Source organism: Sminthopsis crassicaudata, chromosome 2 (genome assembly GCF_048593235.1).
Source record: "Sminthopsis crassicaudata isolate SCR6 chromosome 2, ASM4859323v1, whole genome shotgun sequence".
Classification (NCBI taxonomy): Eukaryota; Metazoa; Chordata; class Mammalia; order Dasyuromorphia; family Dasyuridae; genus Sminthopsis; species Sminthopsis crassicaudata.
This window is the reverse complement of record NC_133618.1, coordinates 630721360-630745767: the sequence shown is the minus strand read 5'-3', so window position 1 is coordinate 630745767 and position 24408 is coordinate 630721360. Positions and strand designations below refer to the sequence as shown.

The 24408-nt window shown below is 49.6% G+C and overlaps 2 protein-coding genes across 14 annotated transcripts; both read right to left on the bottom strand.

The window, feature by feature from the left end:
* On the bottom strand, positions 1-8428 carry PSMA4 (proteasome 20S subunit alpha 4). 13 transcript variants are annotated; one of them, XM_074296471.1, is made up of 10 exons: positions 8159-8428; positions 7254-7625; positions 5676-5701; positions 5386-5428; positions 4964-5126; positions 4047-4124; positions 3145-3233; positions 2645-2775; positions 2258-2381; positions 1-410 (listed from the first exon to the last, which is right to left on the bottom strand). In XM_074296471.1, exons 3-10 carry the CDS (start codon positions 5676-5678, stop codon positions 256-258), a joined length of 786 nt encoding a protein of 261 aa, XP_074152572.1. In that variant the 5' UTR covers positions 5679-5701; positions 7254-7625; positions 8159-8428; the 3' UTR covers positions 1-255. The 13 variants fall into 13 exon arrangements, with proteins under 13 accessions (XP_074152572.1, XP_074152574.1, XP_074152575.1 ...); XM_074296473.1 differs by having other exon boundaries at positions 7254-7597; positions 8159-8407; XM_074296474.1 differs by lacking the exon at positions 8159-8428 and adding an exon at positions 7832-7892 and having other exon boundaries at positions 7254-7597.
* A 648-nt stretch (positions 8429-9076) lies between these two features.
* Positions 9077-19570, bottom strand: HYKK (hydroxylysine kinase). Its single transcript, XM_074296468.1, has 5 exons — positions 19234-19570; positions 16598-16933; positions 13868-14007; positions 11822-12005; positions 9077-10306 (listed from the first exon to the last, which is right to left on the bottom strand). The coding sequence occupies exons 2-5, from the start codon at positions 16926-16928 to the stop codon at positions 9849-9851; spliced, it is 1113 nt and encodes a 370-aa protein (XP_074152569.1). The 5' UTR covers positions 16929-16933; positions 19234-19570; the 3' UTR covers positions 9077-9848.
* Positions 19571-24408: the final 4838 nt, after the last annotated feature.

Below are 24408 nucleotides of genomic sequence, written 5' to 3'. Positions count from 1 at the left end.
TATTATTTCCAAGTTTTATTCGAAAAGCAGACATAAGATGTCCATGAGGAATAATCATCATTACAGTAAAGTACTGAGGAGCACAGAAATGACAAGGACCCCATCCAGTAAGTAATGTCCTACTTCCTCACCGAAGATACTAAGAAAAACCTGGCTGAGGCTTCTTCCTTGTGGAATTTTAAGAGCAGCTTTTTAAGCTGAAAAGGAACCCTAAGGTTATTGATTTAAAAAAGAAATCCTGATTTCAGATTCTATTTATTTATCCTTTTCTTTCTGTTCTTTTTCCTTCTTCTCCCGTTCTGCTTTTGCTTCCTCTTCTTCGTGTTTCTTAATCAACTGTTCCACTTCTTTCTGTTTTAAAACTCTTATTGTCGTCTTTCCATTTTCTCTTGTTAATGTTGCAATTTCAACTATAAACAAAATAAAAGAATGTTTATCCAAAACAAGAAAATACCATCAAAACTGCCCTCTCCAAGCAGTTCCCAGCACTGTAAAGGCTACTTGAGCTCTGCTCCTCATGTCCTCTCCACATGTCTACGCAGGGTGCTGGCCACACAAGATCTCTTATGTACTCCACCCACTCCCCTCCCCCAAACTTAGGGAGCCCAGGCTCTTGAAGGCAACCTCCTATGACCTGGGCCAATCCAGGGTGGACCAGCCAGTGAGTCCTCTCAGATCTAGATGTTCTGCCATGTGCTGGGCTATGAGGGCTACCAGAACTTCCCCAAGGATCTCAGACTTGGAGCCAGAAGTGACCTAAGAGATCATACACCTTTAAGGACTTTTACCTAAGAGCACATACACATTAGCACTAAGGAAGGAGGCTGTTAACTAGGGCCGGGACTGAATCCAGGCCTTCTGGTCCCCATTGTAGCCAGGGCTCCTTCCTTGCTCTCTCAAGCTGCATTAAGGCTTCTCTGGGCCTATTTTCACATCAAGGTCTTCTTACTCTCATTTACTTTCTTGGGAAATGAAGGTGGGAATGTACAGTGGGGGGAAGGAGACAAGAATAATACAGCACATTTAACAACTCAAGAAGCTAAATTCTAATCTAATGGAACCAAGAAAAGTATGAAAAAAAGCTGTTTTTTAACTGGTATTTCAAAGAGCTTGTGATTTCACTGAAGGGACACGATCCCAATTCCTCATTATGAGGCTTCAAGAGCTGCTCTGGCAAGAAACCCCGTCCCTGGGAAACAACAAGGCTGGCTTGTAGATAGAAGCAAGAGCCTTCGAGCTTGGGGGTCCCATCCAAGGTTCTATTTGTTGTGGTTGCTGAGTTATTTCAGTCGTGTCTGACTATGACCCCATATGGCAGAGAGGCAAGAGTGGCTTGCCATGTTCTTCTCCAGCTCATTTTATAGATGGGGAAACTGAGGCAGACAGGGTGAAGCCACAAGGCTAATCAGAATCTAAGGCAAGATTTGCATTCAGGAAATTAAGTCTTCCTGACTCCAGGCCCAGTGCTCTAACCACTGCAGTACCTTACCACCTCACTGCCATAAAACTGCATTCTCTCTTTCATAGTCTTAGGATTTCTGGGCACCACCCTGACCCAATGAGATGGTGATGGTAGATTTTAGTGATGGTTTTAAATCCATAGTAAGTTACATTTAGATCTATGGGCTAATTATTATAACACTGCTCCATACTGAAGAAGGCCAAGACTGGCCCAAATTCGTAGCATCAGCTATCAAAGTTCTGATCTGAACCCAGAACTCCTGCCATCACATGCACATCTCTTTTCACTGCCCCATTTTCCTTCAAAAACCTAACAAAAATAATGGTAAATGACAAAAATCCAGGAAGTCACCCCATTTTCCAAGGAATTTTTTGCAGGTTTAAAGGCTAAAGCCAAAACCAACCTTGACAAAACTTCTTTCTTCACTTATTAAATTCTTATCCAACTCCAATTTTCTGTGAAGCCCCCTCCCCCTACCTCCTCTACACCATACCTGATCTTGAGCTTCACATTACCCTTACCTTATACCTCTCACATTAAATTTTATTTCTAAGAACTAGTTAAGATATGACAATCCTTTAGACCACAGACACGGCAGTACCTAGCCCTGACTGCTGAAACCCCCTCTTCCTGCTGGGCTCCTTACAACTCCCAGGATTGTGGTTCTGCCCAGAACAAGCAGTTTTCCCCTAACTACACAAGAGAACAAGCTCATTCAATCCTCTGAACTGAGTTGGTTGCTGTCAGCAGCAGACACTCAGCCCGGAGGACAAGGAGAGGACAAGCACGGGATACCTTTTTCAGCAGAAAGTTTACTAACATCCATGGTTTTGTTTAGCACTTTGATTGCTAATGCAAGGGCCGACTTCAGAGTCATCCCTCCTTCCTTGTAGTCTTGCTTTAACATTGACACTGCTGCCTGGAAGAGACAAAGGGAACAATCACTGCCCAGAATTCCCTGAAGCTTCTGGAGAAGTGTACACGTTAGGGGATGAGCACTAGTGCAGGAGCACCTTCCTCCCCACGACCTTGGGATTCATCCCCCACAGAGGAAGCTGAGGGGCACTGACTCCAGACTAAGCCCAGGTTACAACAGGGAACAAGAAGGCAAGCTTTCTTTCCAGGACTCCCTGCTGCTTTCTCTGGGTGGAGTTCTACATCTCCCCAATTAGAAGCACTTACCGCACTGTTGTTCCCAATGCAAGTGGCTTTCCAGCCTCCGTAATTTCCACTGGGGTCACTCTGATATAACTGGAAACCATAATGTTTATCCCAGCCAATGTACAGCAGTGAAACACCAAAAGGGCGTTTTCCTATGGGAAATAGATAAGTATTAGCAAAGTAAAGTAGAATTCACATAGTGGTCATTAAACTCATTATTAAACCCTTTACTGCAAACTAAAATTTTCCTAAACTGTTGATCAGCTCCACCATAAATAATACTTTTTTCCAACTACATAGTTACAAAACAGAATAAAGATACAAAGGTTTTAAGTGGCATTATTATGTGAATATAAACTAGAATTCTCTTCCTGTAAGAGGCAGGTTAAAAAACAAGACTACCTGAGATGTTAATATACATAATTTACAACTTCTTTTACTGTCTAAAAAGTAGTTTCTTATTCATAAACTTTTATGTTTTAATATTTTTAGGTAGCTTTCAAGTGATCAGTAATCAGTACCTCCAAATTGTGTATAAGCTTGTTTGATATCACACAGTGCCGTAACCAGTTGCTCACAAGGAATAGGCTCTTGATACTGCAATAGATACCTAGAATGCAAAGAAATGGACATATTACTACTTTAAACAAAACCACTTAGCTCTACTGCACGGAGACATATTGCAGAAGTCAATGGTAATATGGAGGAATCAAGTCAGCAGAGGCGTTCCTAACATGTTTCCAAATATTACAATTGTATATTAAAGGAAGAAATGGCCAGTGAAGAGAGATGTAAAGAAATAGGATTATTTACCACTGAGATACACAAACTTGCTGTTAGATTAAGGCACCCATATAGATGGTGTCATGGAGAGAGCAGGGACTGGGGTTCAAGAAGACCTGAATTCAGATACTCTGTCACACCTGCTATGTGAGCCTGGGGAATTCACTTTGCCTCTCTTTCCTCATCCATAAAATGAGGATTAATAATGTTCCCTACTTTTTAAGGTTGTTGTTAAAATAAATAACAAATGACTTTTTAAACCTTAAAGTGCTATATAATGTTAGACACCATTAACAGGAGAAAACATCCAGTATATACCACATGTATCACAATGGTCCTTTTGTGATATAAATAATACTATTATTTCTTCACACACACACACACAAGCACTGGATTGGCTTTGGTCTGTGCATATCCAATGAGGAAATGATGAATCTTCTATACAGTTCTGCGATTGTCAATGGTCTGTTTGTTTTAACTGATCAGAATTCAGCAAGATCCATAAGTTTCTAAAGTGGCAGAAACAGCTTTTTTTTGAAGGGAAGATCTCTTCAGTGACTTTCAATGACACCCACCCACCCTGGGCCATGGATGAGTTCTCCCTCGGTGTTCTCCTCCTTTGAGGAACCTATGAACTTACCTTTGAGCAATGAGCCTCAGCTCGTTGGTTAAAACATTAGCATCAGAAGTTATGCCTGCCACACTGCAAGCCATATCCCTGAAGGGGAAAAAAAAAAAAAAAAAGGTTTTATCACAGATATTTGGTGAAAATTCCTAGAGAGAATATATGAAATTATTAAACACTAAATATCTGTGGATGTCATACAGCATTTTAGCTTTACTTAACTCTGATGACAAAGTTGATTGCCACCTATTATTTTTTAATGTATTTCTAGTAACCCAAAATGTGTTTAGAGTGGGAGAATTTTAGGGAAAGGGCCCACGGTGCACCACAGTTAGGTTGGGGTGAGGTCAGAGTAAACTTGGCTTCCCTGCTCCTGCATCACAGCTATGTCACCATCTGGTAGTAGCACTTTACCACGGGCAGTTCCGCCCCAAGTTTTTCTTCCTTTTCAGGCTGTCACTTGGGGACACACGGGACAGGGAAAGAGAAAGTCTTCATCTCACAGAAGAAAGGCAGTGTGACTATATTGGACCGAGGACCAAAGACACTGGACAGGTCCTGCCCGAGGCAGAAGTGGCTGGATGGCTGTGGATCACACAACGTCTACAGCCCCCGTCAACTCTAAGCCTGTCAGTTACCACCAGCTGCCAATCTTACTCCACTCCACGAGATCCCATATGTATGAAATCAGAGCCTGACCATAAATAAGGGGGGAGGGGAGGCTTCTAAAAATTCCTAACAATAGCTTCCCACTGGCTTTTTATCTGAAGTGAGAATCATCATTAAGGACAAATCATTATATTTATTAAGTGTCTGTTAGTGCTGAAGAATGAGCTCAACAGACTAGAACCTGGCCTTAATTCTGGATAAAAACCAGTAAGAGCAGCATAAGGAGGGGCACACTGTCCCTCCCCTTCTCAGAGCTCACTTACTCATTGAGTTTGTAAATCTTCTCTGAAAAAAAGACTTCGTCCAGAAGCTTGTGAATGTTCCGTCTCTCTGCAGCTAACAAAACTCCGTCGTTGGCTAAAATTCCCAAGCAGGTGCCTGCGTGTCCGATAGCTTCCATGGCATATTCCACCTGATACAAGCGACCTGTAAAACAGAACCAACAAGGAAACTTTCCTGTCACTGCTCAGAGACACGAGAGACCACGGGGTCAGTAACGCCACCAAGTTATGGATGATGCCTTGGCTTTTCTATGCAGAATATACATCTGGAAAACATGTTACCAGAAAGTTCTATGTCTGACAGAGAGTTTAGATATTTGTAAGTGTGTTAAACAGTTTTTAAAAGAACAGCGAACAGTTCTTCCTCACTATGATTTTAGAAAAGCTAAAGAATTTCTACTTACCTTCTGGTGAAAAGATAGTGGTCCTCGAGTCATATCTTCGAGACTATGAAAGAAATACACAGTGAAATTTTGCTTTTCCAAAAGTGTGTGTGTGAACTTGCAAACACCCTAAGCCGCCCCACCAGACCCAAGTATTCTGTGCTACTGATGAAAAGTTAATAGTTTAGAAACCTCAGGGTGACTTCTCCCAACTTCTTTGTACCCGTGCTCTAGAACATGCTTCTACATGACAGACAGGCTCTTTGTTACTAATACCACTGTGAAGCTACTACGGCGCGTCCGTAACTTACCATGTTTCCTGTATTTTATATTAGTCCTGGAAAAATAAAACAAGTCTATTACTAAGAGAAAACATTATGACAACAAATCTATTAGTAAGAGGAAAAAACATTGCAGCAGCTTTCCAGACATTTTAAAACTATGTTACAGGAGTTTTTTTAATGACAGTAATTGATAACAAATGTCTTTTTTTCATTTAAAAACATTACAAGGGAAAAAAAAAAGTGCAGCAATTTTATCAAAAGATATTACTGACCCAAACTGGGAGGAGTCTTAAGAAATTAGCAGTGGAAGGAGAGAGGAACCGTTCACGTGACCCCCACGGCCTCCCGGGGGCGGGTGCTATTGTTACCCTCATTTTAGAGTTGGGGACTCTGGCAAACAGGGTGAAGTGGCCCGCCAGGTCCCACACCGACTCCGGGAGACAGAGCTCCCTGACCGGCTCCGTCCCTGCGCCCCCCCCCCCTCGTTTTCTGCTGGGACTCTGCATTCTGATTCTCAGATTCTGACCCCCATTTCCCCCGTCAGCCAACCTCCCACTTACAATCTTCTGGGAAGAAAAAACTGGGAGCTTCTCCGGGGGAGCAGGTGAGGCGCTGCCCCTCGAGTGCCCACAACTCCGCAAGCCCCTCCCAGACCGTCTCCTCCCGCGCAAAAGGAGGAAAAGCTTCCCCAGATGCTAAGGAAGAACGGGAGCGGCGACCGTGGTCCGGTTTGGTCCCAAACACCACTAAAGCTCACCCAAATCTTCCCACGTGATTAAGTTGGTGGAAATCGAAGCCCTAATTGCTAGAGCTGAGGATCACCTGCTCCCGCCCCGCCCCCCAGCGCCTGAGAGCCCCTTCCGCGCGGAGCAGCGCTCGGGGGGTGACCCCAATCCCACCTCTCCGGCCCCACACACGTCCCCCCCCCCCCCGCACTCCCAAGGTCCCTCGGGTGTGTCAGCAGAATACAACAAAGTGAAAGTGAAGGTTCGGGAGGATGGGGGAGGGGGAGGCAGCGGCCCGCGCCGAGCCCCCGGGAAGGGAGGGTGGGGGCCGCAGTAGTCACCGGAACCCCGGGACGGGACTGGGCTCCGAGGGATACGCTGGGACGGCTGCAAGAGCCACGGCCGGGGAGCTCAGTACGAGGCGGGGGGAGGAAGCGGGGGGGGGGGCGCGAGCTTGCTGAGCTCTATCTGACAGACGGGGAAACCGAAGCTCGGAAGCAGACCAGGCGCCCGAGTCGCTCCCCCTCGGGATGGCGCGGGGTCCCGGCCAGGAGGGCCTCCGGGATCTCCCATGCCCCGGGCACTCCGGACTCGAGAAGGTTCCCCACGGGCTCCCGCGCGGGGCTGTGACAAAGGTTAAAGACCACGGCTCCTGCCCGGGAGTCCGGAGGAGGAAACTGAGGGCAGACCGCCTCGGCTCCCCCTCCCCCCAGCGCAAGCCGGACGGTGGCCGCCAAGGGACACTTACGTCAGGCCCGGGGGCGGCGGCGGCGTCTGCACCGTCATCGTGCCGCGCGCAAGACCCCAGGAAGCCAAGTGGGGCCGGGAGGGGCGGAGAGGCACCGGTCGCGCCCGGCCCTGGGGGGCGGCGGATACTCACCTCCGAGGGTGCCGGGGGGTCGCCGCTGGTCGCTCCGCCGGGTGGGGGACGTGCCTCCGCGAGCCACCGGCCGAGTTCCGCTGCTACAAATGGCCGCTCGCGCCTGCGCACTGCCGGGGTAGGGGGCGGGGCCGCGCCTGCGCAGAGTGCCGGGGCCCTCAGCATGTGGGGACCGGTCCGATCCCTCGTCGGTCTTCCCGACGGCAGCCCGGTGATGCCCGGTGGCTCTCCTTTCCCTTCACTGCTTCGTTAGGTTTGTTTCCTCCATCTAGGACGCCTTGTGGCCTTCTACCTTCTGACCGTTCTCCAGCAGATGTAGAGACCCCACGGGCTCCCGCGCGGGGCTGTAACAAAGGTTAAAGACCACGGCTCCTGCCCGGGAGTCCGTAGGAGGAAACTGAGGGCAGACCGCCTCGGCTCCCCCTCCCCCCAGCGCAAGCCGGACGGTGGCCGCCAAGGGACAGTTACGTCAGGCCCGGGGGCGGCGGCGGCGTCTGCACCGTCATCGTGCCGCGCGCAAGACCCCAGGAAGCCAAGTGGGGCCGGGAGGGGCGGAGAGGCACAGGTCGCGCCCTCACTTCTTACCGGGCCCCCGAGAGGAGGCTCGCTTGTGCCCAGGGCGCCCCCCCTTCCCCTCCCCCTCCCGTCCCTCCGTCCAGAGCGGAGCCCGAGAAGGGCACGGCCATGGCACAGCTTCCTGCCAGAGGTGCTACGGCCACGCTGTGCGAAGGCCCAGCTGCGGGCGAGGCGCGGGAGCGCGCACGGGGACGGAGCGCGCCCCCTCCTCAGGGACTGCCGGGACGCGCGAGCGCGAGCCCTGCGGCGAGACTGCCCAGCCCCGCCCGTAGTCTTCGCGCTTTAGTCGGACAGGTGTTAATCCGCGGAGTCCCCAGTGTGCGCCGCACCTTAACGCCACTACCCGGGCTTTCTGAATGGCGGGCGTCCGCAGTCCTCAGTGAGCCCCGCCCCTGGGGCTTCCGTGTCGACTTAACTGAGGCGGCCCGAATGGGCCCTGAAGTGGTCCGTGTGTAACGAGGCCTCGCCCAGGGCCGTCAAGAGGGCTTCACACCGCGGGGTCAGCGCTAGATCCTGGGGGAGGGGGAGAAGCCGGAGGCAGCGGTGCCCCTCTGGGAGGGAAGGCCTGCTGACTCCCAGCGAAGCCTTCGTCATCATTCGGAGTGCCAGGGCCCCAGAGGCCCCGCCCACAACCCCAGGGCCTGGAGGCCCTTCCTCGGGGCGGCCACAGTAGGGGGTCTGTAACAAACTGTCAGTCAGTCAGTCAGTTAGGGTGAAATAGGCACCCACTGTAGACCGGCACTGTGCAAGTGGTCTGCGAAGCAAAAGGCGGCCCCCGCCCCAGGAACTTCCGGGCTGCTGGGGAGAGACCTAAAACTCCCGGAAAGATAAATAGTGAATGGGAAAGAGAAGGCGCTGGAGTGCACAAGGGGGGTGAGGAAGGTTTCCCGGAGAAAGGCAGAATTTTAGTTGGGACTTTAAGGAAGCCAAGGAGTCCGGGCAGAGCCGCTCGGTAATTGATTGTTGGTAAATGTTTAACAACTGGCTCTCCCTCCTAAAAAAACGTCTACATTTAAGTTTATGAGCACTGTTAACATTTTCTCCTTTACTTAAGGCCAGAGGGTAGAATAAATTCGCCCTGCTTTGTAGCGTTTGTGGATTTCTGAGGTGTGAAGGCAAACACTGAACACTTAATAGTTGCAGTTTCCAACAACATCATGGTCTTTTCATGGACAGGTCAGTTGCTGGAACTTTGTTTTTTTTTTTTTTTTTTTTCCCAGTCACAAAAACTCTTTAAGTCCTAAATCTTGGAGTGGCTTTATTTATTTATTTTTTAGTATTAATACAGAGGATTTATTTAGGGCTTTCAGGTTTATAAAGAAATTAATGATGACAAAGATTTTTTTTAAAAAAGGAAGAAAAGAAAAATTCATCAAAATTCACTAATATATTGAAAAAAGTGGATTTTATATTCACTGTTCCACACCCAGAGAACACTATTGTTCCCATCCCTGGCACCCCACCTCTGGGGTATCTTCAGATAAAGAGGAAGGGTCTTCTCACACGTCTCAGTGAAGTGTCCTCTGAAGAAAGCCGTTCACAAGAGCAAGTGGATGGTTCTTCAAGGCAGAAATGGAGACCGTGAATGAGCCATCCGAGGTCCAGCTGGGAAGGGCTTGGACCATCGGGATTTTGGAGCTGACGGAGATTTTTGAACGGGGGAATCTATGATCAAAGTAGTGTTTTAGGGAGAGGCGGCTGCCAGGCTCGAGCTCCCTCCTTCATGTTTTCTAGCGCCAGTCTCAGGAGAATGGGATTATGGAGAATTCCATAGATATGTGCTCAGCAGCATTGTTATTCACATACAAGGTAGGCCCTTCACTTAGTTCAGGTCTCACAGTGCGTGGAAACACGAGGCTCCCTCAGATCATTCCCAGTCGTTTACCCCGTAGAAACGTGAGCTCTCCCCGCGGTGACTAGTCTCAGAGACGGCTCACGAGTGGCCTGAGGGGGCGCCTGCGGAGGCTTTCGGCAGCCGTCCCATCCCCGGTCTCCTTCCATGGGGCGCCATGCCCGGCTCTACGGCGCTCCCGCTCTGTAGGCCTTGGCGGTCTCAAACCAGATGTCCTCCACGGCCTTCTGACCCGTTTCGAGCAGGTTCTGCAAGTGTCTCCAGCCTGTTTTGGCAGTGATCATGAGGTAGTCCTTGTTCTCCGGGTAGAGCTGGCTCGTATAGGCAGACATCACAAGTGACTGAGAAAACCGGCTGGTCACCAATAAAAAGAGGGCCCCCCTTTCTTCGGTGGTCAGTGGGATGACGTTCTCGAAGCCGGCCAGAACGTGGCCCCCTGCAGCCAGGGAGTCCTTGCTCTCCATCATCATGTACATGATGGTGATGGCTATCTCGAACACATAGTAGCCGTGGCTCATGTCCTCAAAGTCCAAGATGCCAGACACCCGATATGCTGGGTCTCCAGAAGCCTCCCCACTGGCCTCCACCAAGATGTTGTAGCCATTTAGGTCTCCATGATTTATGCCTGAAAGGAGAGCAGGGAAACCAGTGGAGATGAGGCAGGGGCGACAGAAAGGGGGTAAAGCCCTCCCCTCCCCCATCACTGGTTTTGTCACCAAGGTCATTCACACCATTTATTGGAAAAGTCAGCAAAAAATAAAATGGCCCCAAACTCTCTAAGGCATCTCTGCTTCACACAAAATCACAGGCCTGAATTCTGTAAGAACAGAGGCAGATTTCTCTGCTTTCAGCCTTTGTGAAGCAAAAAGATGGGCACCAGAGGAGTGTGGGTGATCTGAGCAACCACTGAAAGAGCAAAGGGAAAAAATAACCTGTCACAGAGAGTTTTATTTGAATAAAGAACAGACTCAAATTCAAAACCCACAGAGGAAATTAAGACGAGAGATTCTTCACTCCCAAATCTCATCACTCCTCCCAGGGGCAAAATACTGACTGACAGTGGTGAAGGGAATGGAGAGCACCTCCAGAATCAGAATTGTGCTTTGAGCACAGCAAGATGACAAAATCCTCAGGTTCTGGGGGCACTGGATTGCACTGAAGACCTCCCTGACAGTCACTTTGGCCTTTCGCATTACTTGCTTTTACATTAAGGAATAAAAGGTATTCCATCTTCCTCTCCCTCCCCATGACTGCTACCTAATAACATAATGTCCTTATAAAACGTTATTGAAAAGGTGGAAGTGATGGAGGAGCAGGCTGGTCCTAGGACAATGGAAAGCAGTCTGGGGGGGCAGCAATGGAGACCCTCACTAACTCCAAACAGGCCCATCACCAGGAGGATATCTTTCTCAGCCAGAGCCCCTCTTCAGAACCATCTCCTCAGTTACTGAGGGGTTGCCATCTGACCAGAGGAGGTGTGCAGGCCTGAAGAAGGAATGCTGCACCTTCCACCTGCCCCCCAAAGTCCTGCTTCAGTGCCTCACCATAACACGGAGACACCTCTCACTTCTCAAAGGCCTTACCCACAAAGCTTGTGTCCTGCCAGCTGCTAAGTAAGAAAGGCTCTCAGGGTGGTCCTGGCAGAACCTGGCAGTGTCCATGATGGCAGGGAAGCCAAGGGAAATTCATAAAGGCTTGGCCACAGACAATGGCTCTGACCACAGTGTCCTGGATCCTTTTAACTCCCTGGGGAAGGTGCAAGGGGGCATCCCAAAGCTGCAGACATTCACTTTCCTGTGGGGGTTTTCGTGGTTTCCACCAGCAGGCAGCGAGTGAGTGGGCATGTGCCTGCAGAAACCAGTGATTCCTGGTTGGGAACATTACATACAGAGGAGGGAGAGGGAAGGGGCCACACTCTGAACTGGTAGATGGAAGGAAGAAGAAAGACCATGAGTCTGCAGACCCACAAGGGGATTTTGGCAAAGAGAAGCTCTTTGGGCAGACCTTGTGTGTCTTGTTTCAGGGTCTCCCAGAATCCAAGAGCTTGCCACGGGTTGGGAGGCAGCCCCTTCCTGCCCTAGCCAGAGATGAGGGTCATTTCTGGGAGGGGAAGTCTCCTCTGACAGCAGGGAATACTCACATTCTCGAAAATGGCTTAACTTTGTCATGATCTCATCCTTGAAGCGTTGGAGCACCTGCTCTACCATCTCTCGGTTTTTGCCCGGGCCCAAGGCATGAATATATTTTTCTAGAAGAGGAACATTTCTCAGGTTCCAGATGAAGTCCCCCCGATGCAGGCTGCCTATCTTTGGATGGCGGAATTTCTAAGGAAAAACCAAAGGACCAATCATGGAACATAATGAGAAGCCCATGTACCCGCAATGAAAAGAGCTCCAATGAGAGCGCTCCAAGACCTCAAGGACTTTGTGGTCTCCTCGGGGCGGAGGCAGGAAACACTCGGACTCTTGTGTGTGATACAAAGTTGATGGAGATAAAAGAGGCCCATAGTTCTCAAGGAAAATCAGAGGGAGAGCTCGTTCTTGGGTGAGGTGATCTGTGTGGTGGGAACCAAGAGCAGAACTGCCGTCTGAACCCAGGTCTGCACAGAAGAAGGATGGTTTGTGGACACCGGCCACAGACAGACTGTGTCCAACAGCACCGAGGCCAACATCACCACAGGGAGTGAGAGGGGATGGCAGGAAGAGAAAGGGGAGAAGTGGACACACCAGAGGCCAGTGAGCTGGGCCTCTGATGCTTCAGCAGGTGAGAGTGCATGATGAAAAGAGAGGTTGGGGAGGAAGCACACTGGCAGCTGGCAGAGCAGCGGACTTGCAAGCAACAGGCCTTGGACAAATCCTTCCCTGGGGTCTCTCAGAGCCTGAGGTTCGCCATATATACATATGGGCACTATGCAAATTTAAGTTACAATTATTTAGAAAGGGAAGCTGCAATCACCGAAAGCCAGAATGGTTTCATTGGCACAAGTTAGACCAGACTGACCTCATTTGACAGAGAAATTGGGTCCCTCTGGAGAATGCTACAGATGCATACACCTAGATTTGCATCTGTTTGTGGGCAAATGGCAGAGGTGTGGGCCAAGAGATGTCTCCTTAGGTCCATCTGAAGCCTCTTCAATGGCTGAACCCAAGGAGAAATTTGTGGTTCAACCTGGAAGGAGGCTTTCCCAGAGTGAGTGACCATTGGTCTGGAGCCTTTGGTGACATAACATTTTTGTCAGTGACTTAGAAAAAAGCTCAGGGGGCAGCCTGGTCTTTCCAGCCTCCCTGGACACTAGTTTCCCTCGGACTCTATGTGGTAGCCAAGCTTGCCTCCCTGATACCCATGGGATCTCATCGCTGAGCCTTGGAGCACCTGGAACATCTTTCCTCTGCACCTCTGCTTCCTGCAAGATGCATCCCAAGGACCACTTTTCTGTCCACCCCATCTCCAACTGTCCTTTACTTACCTACTTTGTATTTGTTTATATCTGTGTATAGTTATACAGAACTTAAATATTAATCTTTACTCCTGGCTCATAGAGAGTGTTCTGTCCACTGTATCTGCCCCTTCGACACATGGCACACAGGGCTAAATATTTGTTACTAAACATTTGTTGTCTGAGTGCTGATTAGGCTATTGGGCCTAATCTAAAGGGTGAGAAATGATCATTAATACATGATAGGGAAAGTTTTCAGAGTGGGAAAGACCTCAGCAGCCGCCAGTCCCACTCAAGTTCCTGGGGAGCCCCTCCTACGACAAGTGGCCAAGTGTCACCCAGCCTTTGTGTGAAGAACCCCATTTCCCTTTTGGACAACTCTGCTGGTTGGGAAGTTCCTCCTCCTTACATCCACCTTAGGGCCTTTCTGAAGCTTTCTCCTTCAGAGCATAACTCCTCCAAGAGCAGTCAGACCAGGTCCAAATATGCCCCAGGTTTTCTAGGTTTGGGGTTTTGGGACCTTCCTCCCCACTCCACCTCCAGCAGGCCCGCCTCACTGATGAGACAGCTCCCACTCAGTGCTACCATTTTCTCTTACACCTTACATTATCACTTCTGTTTATGTGTGTTATTTTTCCTCTAGATGGATGCTCCTGCCCTGGCTATCTAACAAACAGCAGGGACTCAGATCGTCTGGTGAGTGAATGAACAGCCAAGGATAAGCGCCCACCCTCAAGTGGAAGCCCCTACCTCCAGGCTTCTGTCCATCTGGGCTGCCAGTTTGCCAACCTCGTATAAGAGCTTCGGAGTGACGGGAACCTGGGCTATGGGTCTTCCTGGCAGGTACGTAAACAGCCTCAGCAGATAACTTTTGTTCTCGGAGCCACTGTCTAGTGCATGGAGACAAACAGAGGATCAAGACTCTGACCATAATGGTTTCCTAGGTACCTTGAGCATAAGTCACCAATGCCTACAATGCTGAGAGTCTCCTCACCTGCAAAACAGGTAGTGTATACCATCCACCTTACAGACCCTACACAAGGAGAATAACTTAATGCATCATGAAGCATTATATGATCGTTATCTACTACTGTTCATTAAGACAATTCTTTCACTCTCAGGACTATGTGCAAAGGGTACAAGTGATGGGGGAGGGAAAGGCTGGAATATACAGCAATACATCCACTGTCATTCCTGAAGACAAAGACTGATGGTGTGTGTATGTCCAGGAACTGTGTAATGTCTAAACCAGCCTGCCCCAACAGCTTTACCTTCACAGCCCCCAAGGTGGAAAGACGGCTCTCCCCTCAGGCCGCCTCCAGGGCCTCTTTCCTCCTGCTCCTGGATGCTCCAGGACAACAGCTCCATTCTCTGGTTCAGACTAGGCCGGACCATTTTGCTCCTATTCCCCTCTCTCAAGGATGCTGGTGGGATCTTTTTTCTGCAGGGAGGAGACCTGTCCATTCTCTCAGGATAAGAGCCTAAGATAAGCTGCCTCAGCCTCAACAGAGAGCACAGAACAGTGGACACAGAAGTTCTCACTGTCTCCACCCAGTGCTGTGGAAACAAGCTCTCCTCTCAGATTTAAGGTGGGACAGATAGAAGGGAAAGGGAATTGCAGGTATTCTTTAGATCAAAGCTCCTTTAACTGTGGGTGGCAACTGGAGTCTCTTAACTGAATTATGATTTGTTTTCAGTAAATGCTTGATTTATATATGTTTTATTTATCTATATACTCAGAGTCATGTAAAAATTTCTCTGGTGAAAAGGGATTGTAAGTGGGAAAAGTTTAAGAAGTCCTGCTCCAGATTACCCTTTTGGGGGAAAGGTAATGGATAAATATAATTAGTGCACTGCCCCTCAATTATTTGGCATCTTTCCTTTTTTGAAAAACACTTAAAAATGCATCTTTTCAAAACTGCGTCTCTGGCCGCACAGAAGGGGACCTGAAGCAAATGGCCTTTCCAGAAGACATGGTTTTTAAACTACAAGTAAATAACTGAGTTTCCCATTTCATCTGTGGTTGTTTTATCTTCCTATTCCTGTTTCAAAATTCTGTGGACAGTTATTAAGTTTGGAATAGGTCATACAAAGCATCAGCCAGTCTACAGTTGCCCCTGAATTGTGCCTGATGCACATTCTAACAGAAATGACCATTGATGAGGAGTGGGAAGCCAGGGAGCCTCCAGGTCCTTATCCCCTCGAGAAGAGACTTTGCTGCCTCCCTGGAGCCAAACTCCCATTTCTCCCCCTTGTTCCTCCCTGGGCTCACTGGTATCACCTCTGTCCCCGCCTTCCTCCAGGCTCTGACAGCAGGAGGCTGTCAGTCACGCAGCAGCCTCGTGGTTGGGTCTCCATCCCTCAGGGATCCCCAAACTCAGGCCCCTTTCCCATCTCCCATCAAAGTACTTTGCTCAGGCATCAATCTGACCATGTGACTGCCCTGATCCGTCCCCTAGTGGCTTCTGAGCTTGTTAGCAACACTGGGGGCTCTGGCAGGCAGGAGGCTTCCTGCTGGCCCCTTCCTCCTCCCGAGAAGCCTCGCCTGGGTCTAAGCGAGTCCTAGAAGCAGACAGCCTCACTCTGGGTTGTCCGACAGCCCCTTCAGTGTAACCTGACCTCCCCAGTGCCCCCTCTCTGGGGAAGCACCGAAGCACCCTTAGGAAGTATCGGGGCTGAAACGACTTTACACAGAACGATTTTTAAAAATGGTCCCACCAGTCACAGAACCCAAGGGAGGCGGGCTCCGTGATCCTGGCCAGACTGAGGCATCTACCCCACCCTGACAAGGGCCCCTCCCTCCTCTTAAATACTGATGGCAGGAGCTCCCTGTCCTCTCAGGGCACCCACTGCTCGCCTCAGTCCTCCCCTTGGCAGCTCCCTCCCTCCCTCCACTGCTGCAGCCCTGCCCTTCGAGGCCTGATAGCAGGAGGGCAGCATGACCCCCTCAGTCTTGGGCCAAAGGTTCCCCACCCTGCACCCAGTCCTGAGAGCGGCCCTGTCTTGTGGGCCGAGGAGGCCCTAACTCCAGAGTGTCCTGCTCCTCACCCGGGGAAGGCACAGTGGTTATAAGGACACAAAGCTTAATGCAAGATTGGCAAAATGGGGGAGCAGTGGGGCTCTTAGTTTGACTTCCTGCCATAAAGATCAGGGTGAGGAAGTCATTTTATGCAGTTGATGGAGAACTAACCAGGGCGGCAGGTTAGCAATGGCTGACCAGCAGGAAGGCCCGCCGGGGCCTTCACAGAGTGCTTTGCTCCCAGCGTGGAGAGACAGCACGCCACCTGGTGCCCGCTTAGGGGCTTCTTCTCCTGCCAGACTCGAAGCTCCCTGAGGAACCCGCGTCCAGCTGCTCCCCCGACTCCCAGAAAGCATTTCCTGGTCACCAGAATCCCCGGCCCTGACTGTCTGAAGCAGAGGCCTCAAGCCGGGCCCCCGGAGCTCCTGCAAGGGGAGCGAGGTGCTGGGCCAGAGACTCACCGATGGACATCAGGGAGGTCAGGCTGCCTCCTTTGGTGAGGTGCACAGTGGCTGTGGGAAAGCCCTCCGCCTTCAGGAACATCATGACGCAGCTCTGCACCTCAATCAGGTCTGTGTTCTTGCTGGATTCTGTGTTGTTCACTTTGAGGACATACTCACGGGCGCCGCCACTTGGAATGTGCACGTGGAAGTTCTGGTCATCGTAGCTGGGCAGAGGCTGGATCTTGGCCACCTTGAACCCGAACACTGACTCCACCAAGGCGGAGGCTTGGAGCTCGCTGAAGGCCGGCTTGGTGAGGGCCTGGGACTGCTCTGGTTCCTGGCCTGACATGGCGCCTGGAGGCAGACAGAGAAGGAGGCTGAAAGAAGGGGGCTATGAGAGACTGGCCACCCTTTATCCCAAGCTCTCTGGGGTTTCCTTGCTCCCCGATCTGACCCTTCACTATACTAAGTTAGGAAAGACTACCATGAGATTACCGGTGGCCTTTCCCAAAGTGATTGATTCCCATTGTCAGGAGTTAAAAACATGAACTGAAGGAAGTGAAGGCTGGCAGGTAGAATTTCGGGGCCCAGTTACAGGTGTGAGAGAGACCGGTGGGAACATCAAGGTCTTTCCCACATGCCCCTGAGACTGCCCGAGGCATTGTTAAGGAGTGGGGATCCATTCCCTTTTCTTAGGCACTACTAAAAACAGGTTCCTTGTTTACATCTTGACCAGAGGTTTTTCTTTTGTCAGAAATGAGCTAAATAATCTCCCTTTTGATTAGTCCCAAAACAGAATAAAGAAGCTTGGTGGAGATTAAAGTGTTCCTTGCCTTTGAATATGCTAAGACCCTTCAAGTCTTGGCAAATAGTTTAGCCTTCTATCAAGGGACAGGCGTTGGAAGGGAGCAGAGCCAGTTTTCACAGAATCCAACAAAATCAAAATTTAACTCTGGGATTCTTTTCCTGGAGACATCCTTCAGTCTTCTGAATGGGTCTGAATGAGATTCGTGAGAATGGAAAGGCCCCTCAGAGAGCCTCTGGTCCAGCCTCTCCAAGCTTTGGCCCAAATGCTTTCAGCAACAGGCGCTTGGTACCTCATGAAAAAATCCACTGAAATTGCCACTACGCTTTGTGGACAACTTCCAAACCACGAGACTGTTAGCACTGTGCAGCAGACCTAAAAACCTAATATGTGCATGGGGCTGGATCCGTCCTTTTCTGGCAAGCAGAACTAAAACCTTCCTGCATCTTCTGCTGACAGGTGTTAGTTATCCTGTGAAAACAACGGATCCAAGATTCCTTTATCGTGAACCTTCATCTGCTGAAAGCCCCAGTGCTGCTGATCCTGTCCCCATCCCTGTGCTGTAAGCCCTAACACACGTCCCAGAATTCTTCCTCTGAAGCTTTATAAAGCGTCACGTCTGGGACTTCCTCCCCGTTTTGGCCTGTTCTTTTAAAGGCCAGGCCGGATGCCGCTGACTTCCCAAAACTTCCCTTTCTCGCTCGTGTTCACCTCCAAACTGGGTAAAGATTTCTCCTTTCTCAGACTACTTTTTTTTTTTTTAATCTAATAATTACAAAATCATACCTATGTAGTATTAGGTATCAAATTCCTGCCAGATTTGACCTTGTCTGGCTGGGCCCTGAGCACAGGACTCTGCACACATTAGGTGTTTAATAAACGTTTCTTGGGTTCTTCCCAGCCTGGCAGCACCTGCTGGCGTCTGCACTGGGGGGCGCAGGCTTAGGAGCCTCGTCCCTTCCTGGAGCAGCCAGACGCCTGAGGTTACTGAACCATCCCCAGGACGGACTTGGGCCAGGACTCAGGCACTCTCCCCCTCGGCCCCTCCCCAGCAGGAGGCGCTGGGATTCCGGCCAGTTTTCAGAGTCCAGACTTTGTACCTTGCCCCCATTCTGCTCGTGGGGAGGCCGCTTCCTGCCTGCCGCCAGCCCCAAGTCATGCAGTTCAACAAATGCCTTAAAAAGAGAGGAGGGGACACGAAGCTTCCTGGGAGCAGGACCTAGAGGGAGAGCTGGGCTGCAGGGGACGGGAAAGCATAGCGGGGGAGGGATGGTCACCCTGCCTGAGCCGGGGGAGGGGGGTCCATGCCCCCCACCCAGACCGCCTCTTCTGGACTCAGAGGGAGTGCTAAGCACCGATTAACGCCCTGGGCCTTTCTCTGTGAACTTCGGGGCTCAGAAGATAACCCAGGAAATGGGGGGGGGGGGGTCAGCGCTGCCCCAGGAGGGTGGGCTCCTGAGCCTCCCTGGCTGGATTGTGGCTTCTCGTCTGTAAATGGGGGGGGGGGGGGGCTGGGGGAGGCTCCGCTTCCCTCCCGTGGAAGGGCCAGACTCCCCGCCCCCTAAGTCGGACCCACGCGTGGCCGCCGGGAGGATCCCAGGACCAGAAGGGAGGAAACAGGCACCAAGCGAGGGTGATGGATGGCCCCGGTGATCCCGGTCAGTGCGCCTCTCCTGCCTCAGTTCCTGCTCAGTGAAAGGGGCCGGCAGCCCCGGCGGTGAGAGGAGATGAGGCCCCTGACCCGAGTTCAAATCCTCCCTCAAACCCTAAACCAGCCGCAGGGTCCAGGGCAAGTCAGCCCCTGCCTCGGCTCCCTCGGATGTCGAATGGGGCTGAGAAGAGCACCTACCTCCGGGGCGTGGGAAGGGAACCTGAGCCCCAAAGTCGGACTCCAGCTCGGGGGGACCCACTACACCCCCGGCCGCCGGGAGCTGGGGACCCTCGGCGGAGCCACGTAAGCACAGGCAGCCTTCCTGCAGCTCTCCGCTCCGGGCCTAGGGCCAGATAGCACTGACAGAGGCTCCCGGGACCCCGGGGCGGGCCGCCATGCAGGGGGCGGGGCCCTTCCTGATTCCGCTTCTGGATAGGTCCGAGTAAGTCCGAGGGCGGGGCGGAGGAGCAGGGACGGGCCCACGCGCTTAGACCAACTCCTGGATGGCTACTTCCTCTCCTCCCGTCCGTGTTTTGTAAGAGAGCGAGATTCTGATTGGTTAAAATTCCGTTTCCCTCGGTTCCCAAGGTAGGAGTCCCATTCCCCATTGGTCCTTCTGAGTTTCCGCCCCAATTTCTCTTTGGGAGACCCTGCCCCTAAAGGGAAATCCGAACGCTCGATTGGCTTATTTTTGAGGGGGTGTTCCTCCCCCCTCCAATCACAGGAAGAAGCGGAGCCTCCGCGAGCTTTGAGTCACTTTCAGCCTGGGAGAGGCAAAGATGCGCTTTGGGCTCCGGCTCCCTGGGACGCAGCCCTTCCTCGTCTGGCCGGCTCCCTGGCTGGCGGGCCTCCTCCGCCTCACGTGACAGCGCGCAGGGGGCCAGGGGCAGGCGGCCCGCACTCGCCCGCCCCTCCCGGATGCCCAGGCCGTCCCTTTGGCTCTGGCTCGGGCCGCTCCAGGCCCCGTGCCTCTGACTGAGAAGCCCCGCGTCTGAGACACCCTCCCCCGCAAAGACCGCTGGCCGCGGCCGCTGAAGCAGTCTCCGTCCCGCGCGGCTCTGCACCGCTCTCCTGGCGCTCGAAGCGCTTCCCCGCCTGGCTCCGGCCCCGGCCCGGCTGGCGCTCCGCTCCCCTTCACCCACCGCCCACACCGGCCTCGCTGCTAACTTCCCCCCCTCCCCCCCCCCCGGCCTTGTCTTTCTGGGTCCCCTCCAGCAGCGGTGCCTCCGCCCCAGCCGGAGTGGCTCGTACGGGCATTTAACCGCGCGCGCGCGCGCAGTCTCCTCTAAAGAACCGCCAGCTAAACCCGTCGGAAGAACTGCGAGGGAATTCGTGGGAAACGCCGAGGAAGGGGCCCGGCCGTGCGTCATCGGCGACCCTCGGAACTGCTGGTGTGGGCGAAGAAACGGGAGAGCTCAGGGACACAGCAGTCAGCGGCTGGCCACCTAGTGCCGGAGAAAACCGAAGAAATGAACACATTTCATAAACTCGCGGAAAAACTGCTCTAAACTGTTAAAGCAGCCCTGAGATTCCCCCTTACACCCACCAGACGGGCTAAGATGGCAGAAAAGAAGAGTAAGCGTTTGCGACGCGGGAAATCGGAACACGGAGGCATTGGTGCGGTGGTGAGGTGATCCAACCACTGCGAGAGCAGTTTGGGCCTCTGGCCTAAGGGGCACAAAGTGTGCTTACTCTTCATCCCGCAGGGTCTCTGCGGGCCTGCATCCCGGAGATCATAAAGGAGTTTTATTCGCTTTTTGGTTATAAAGAATCCATTCACTTTTCTTTCTCGCGGGTTTTCCCCTTTTAGTCTGATTTTTTTCTTGCACAACATGACAGATAATGACATCATCTAGAAGGATTGTGCATGTTTAACCTACATTGGATTGCTTGCTCTTCGGTGGGGGGAAGATAAACATTTGGAACACAAACTTATAGAAATGAATGTTGAAAACTATCTTTTCAATATTTGGAAAAATAAAATATTACTGAGAAAAAAAAGAAAAAAAGGTGTGTGGGGGGGAGCATCCCACGTACATAAGTATTTATAGCAGCTCTTTGTTGTGGTGGCACAGAATTGGAAAATGAGGAGAGAGCCTTCAGTGGAGGAATGAACCATCTATGATAAGTGAATGTAAGGGAATACCGTTGTTCTAAAAGAAACCACGAACATGTGGATTTCAGAAAAACCTGGTAGGATTTACATAAACTCATGCGAAATGAAAGGAGTAAAACCAGGACATTGTACACAGTGACAACATTGTGTGATGACCAGCTTTGACCGACTGTTTTCAGCAATACAATGATCCAAGGCAGGTCCAAAAGACTCTTGATGGAAAATGCTATCCCTCTCCTGAGAAATAATTAGTCTGAATGCAAACCAAAGCACACCATCCCCCCCCCCTTTTTCCCCCTTCTCATGGTTCTCCCCTTTTGTTATGAATCTTCTTTCACGACTTAGTGGAAATATTTTAACATGATTGGACCTGTATAATCTATATCAGATGGCTTAATATCTTGTGGAGGGAGAAGAAAAGGGTAAAGGGAGAAAAACTTAGAGCTCAAAATTTTACAAAGATGAAATGTCCAAAACTATATCTTTACATGTAATTGGAAAGAAAATTCTACTAAAAAAAAAAAGCGTAAACTACTTGAGGGCAGGATTTGTTTAACCAATCAGGTTTTGTAATCTCAATATAGCGGGCACTGTGATACTTGATTATTCTATGGTGATTCTCCCATTACTGCATTACTGCATAGGGTCTCAGTTAGATATTGCTATCTTGAAGGTCTTTGCGAAATTGTTTTTCCCATGAGAAACTTGAGAGTCTCTAGGCAAAACACTAAAAACTAACTTGCTCAACCTGTTGTAATCAATCATCTGTTAGTGCGGAAGCTTTTTCTCAGACTAGCCTTCTCTCCACCTCCACCCCCCTAAACCCCAACAATAACTTCTTGCATAACTTACTGGAGATTAATTTAACTTCCATTTACTACTTCACCTTGTCCCTCCCTCCACAGAGATGTCTTCTCAAGGTTTGTTCTCACTTGGGAAGAGATGATAAATTTGAGTGTCTCTCCCCTTTTGATGATATGAACTAAATGCTTTGATCAAAAAAAGAATTGCAGAACACTTATTAATGGTTGCTAATCGATTGGGCCATCTGGTGAGAGTGCCTAGGCTGGGTTTTTTTGAGTGGTTCTGCAATATTCCTAGGCTTGATGACACAGGTTCTACGGCATCAAGGAACAGCAGCATCAGGAAGAGAGAGCCCCCTTCAGTTTGTGCTCCGCTGGATCTTCTCCATGGCAGTGACTCACACTTGGAGAGAACGCTTTATCTGCCTCTTTTATGCATCGTCTGATAAGAGATGATTAGAGGGACACTGAACTAACAAGGGCTTCCTGTTATGCTTGGTACCAGAGAGGGCAGAATCGGGGGACCAAGCAGAAAATTTTGGCTTGATGTAAGGAAACTTCCTAACATTAGTTACCCATTAGTAAACTGGGCTTGCTTCATGTTACTGGAGGTAATAAAGCAAAGGCCCAATGACCACTTGACACTTCATGTACTAAATAGAATTATTCAGGACCTGGCAGCTTAAAGGTTTGAGTCTGTAATTTCACTAATTTAGAAGGATTTGGCTTCCCTAAGAACCCAGGGTTCTCTGGGGAAGAGGCTGGCCACATTGTGTGAAGGCTCTAAAACCCAAGGCCTGGAATGGAGATTCTGACTCTAGGAGAATCAACCCAAAGTATTTAATAGATTAAGTGACATTAATGTAGTGAATATTAAGTGGCATAAAACATGATAAATGTGAAACAAAAAATGAGGGGCAGCAAAGTAGACAAAACCAGCAGAAAAGTGTATTTCTGTATATTCACTATGGCTTCCTAAATCCATATGCACCAGCAGAGCCTCTGATGGCCTTGAGTGGCCCCCATGGGAGATGTCAGAATTTCAGATAGGAGAAAGAACAAAGGCATCTCGGTGATGACTTGTTTGGAATTTGTTTTCATTCTACTCTTTTTTCTCCTGTATTCTAAGTGATTTTGTTAATACTTAAAAAAAATTTTTTTTTAAATTTACATTTCTTTGATCCTGTTAATCTCCTTGATGAAACCCAACGAAGCAAAAACATCCCCTATGACATCTGCAAACACACAGACCTGTGTGCGTGTGAATGCCAGCATGTGAGAACGTCCCATTCTAGTGACTTCCTGCTTTTATCCTTATCTGGTCTCCAGAACACGTTCCAGTGAGTGCCTTTTATCTGCATTCCCAGCACACAGAGGCTAGTACACAGTAGGTGCTGCTGAATCAGTTATATCTGACGGTTAAGTTTTTTGTCTTGTCTCGCCTTTGGCCCTTAGTAATTTTATATCACCACAGTCATTTTGCATGGAGATTTTATCCTCCATCATTTCAGACACACTCCCATATTTACTGCATATATATATATTTTTAGCATACTCCATCCCATTATATGCTTTAGCTTTCTCAGGGACTTCCTTGCTGATGATTATCTAAAGAAAAAGCCTGATAGCCAATAGGATTTGGAGTGATTGATACCTGGATCTGAATCCCACTTTTGACATTCCCTCTCATTAAAATGAGGATTCAAGAGATCTGTAGTACAGATCTCATAGGGTTTATTTTATTTTTTATTTTATAATTATACATTTTTGACAGTATATATGCATGAGTAATTTTTTTTAATAACATTATCCCTTGTAATCATTTTTCCAAATTATCCCCTCCCTCTACTCCCTCCCCTAGATGACAGGCAATCCCATTTGGTTTATTATCACACAGGAAACTTGCACTTAGTGCTTCACACACCTTTTTGGCTATTATTAAGTTTATGATTTAAAAAATAAACTGTTCTTGTCCTTGGAGAACTACACACCTTCTCAATTGGTCAAATAAACGAGTAACGAATAATTATGGCTCTCTGTGGCATAATGGGAAGAATGCCACTCAGAATCACAGGATTTAGAACTCAGAGCTCTTCAAGAGCTAAGTGTAATGCTTCCGTTTGTTGGAAGAAGGCCAAGATGGGAAAGCTGCTTGCCTAAAACCTTGGTCTGATGACTTCAAAATCAACCCTTTGCAGTGATGGTCACTCACTGCTCCTCAAACCCAAGTCATCTCTCTGGCCTTCAACATCCTCATATAGAAATGAGTGATTTAAGACTAAGTGATCTCTCCATATTGTCCTTAGAATCTGAGGATCCTTATGAACAAGTGAATGAGACTACAAAAAAGGCTGTGTAAGAAATCTCCAATCTTAAAACTCTTTTTAGTTTGATTTTATCAAAGTTGGATTTCTTTAAATCTTAAGTATTTTTAAACAGAAAAAACCAAATCAG

Coding starts and splice junctions, on each gene's coding strand:
- HYKK (XM_074296468.1), bottom strand. CDS start 16,928: ATGTCAGGCCAGGAACCAGAGCAGTCCCAGGCCCTCACCAAGCCGGCC. Junction 12,006..13,867: donor AGATGGACAGAAGCCTGGAG/GTAGGGGCTTCC, acceptor GTTTTTCCTTAG/AAATTCCGCCATCCAAAGAT. Junction 10,307..11,821: donor GTTAAGCCATTTTCGAGAAT/GTGAGTATTCCC, acceptor CTCTCCTTTCAG/GCATAAATCATGGAGACCTA.
- PSMA4 (XM_074296469.1), bottom strand. CDS start 7,418: ATGCTGAGGGCCCCGGCACTCTGCGCAGGCGCGGCCCCGCCCCCTACC. Junction 2,382..2,644: donor GCATTGGGAACAACAGTGCG/GTAAGTGCTTCT, acceptor TGTCTCTTCCAG/GCAGCAGTGTCAATGTTAAA. Junction 411..2,257: donor TAAACTTTCTGCTGAAAAAG/GTATCCCGTGCT, acceptor TTTTGTTTATAG/TTGAAATTGCAACATTAACA.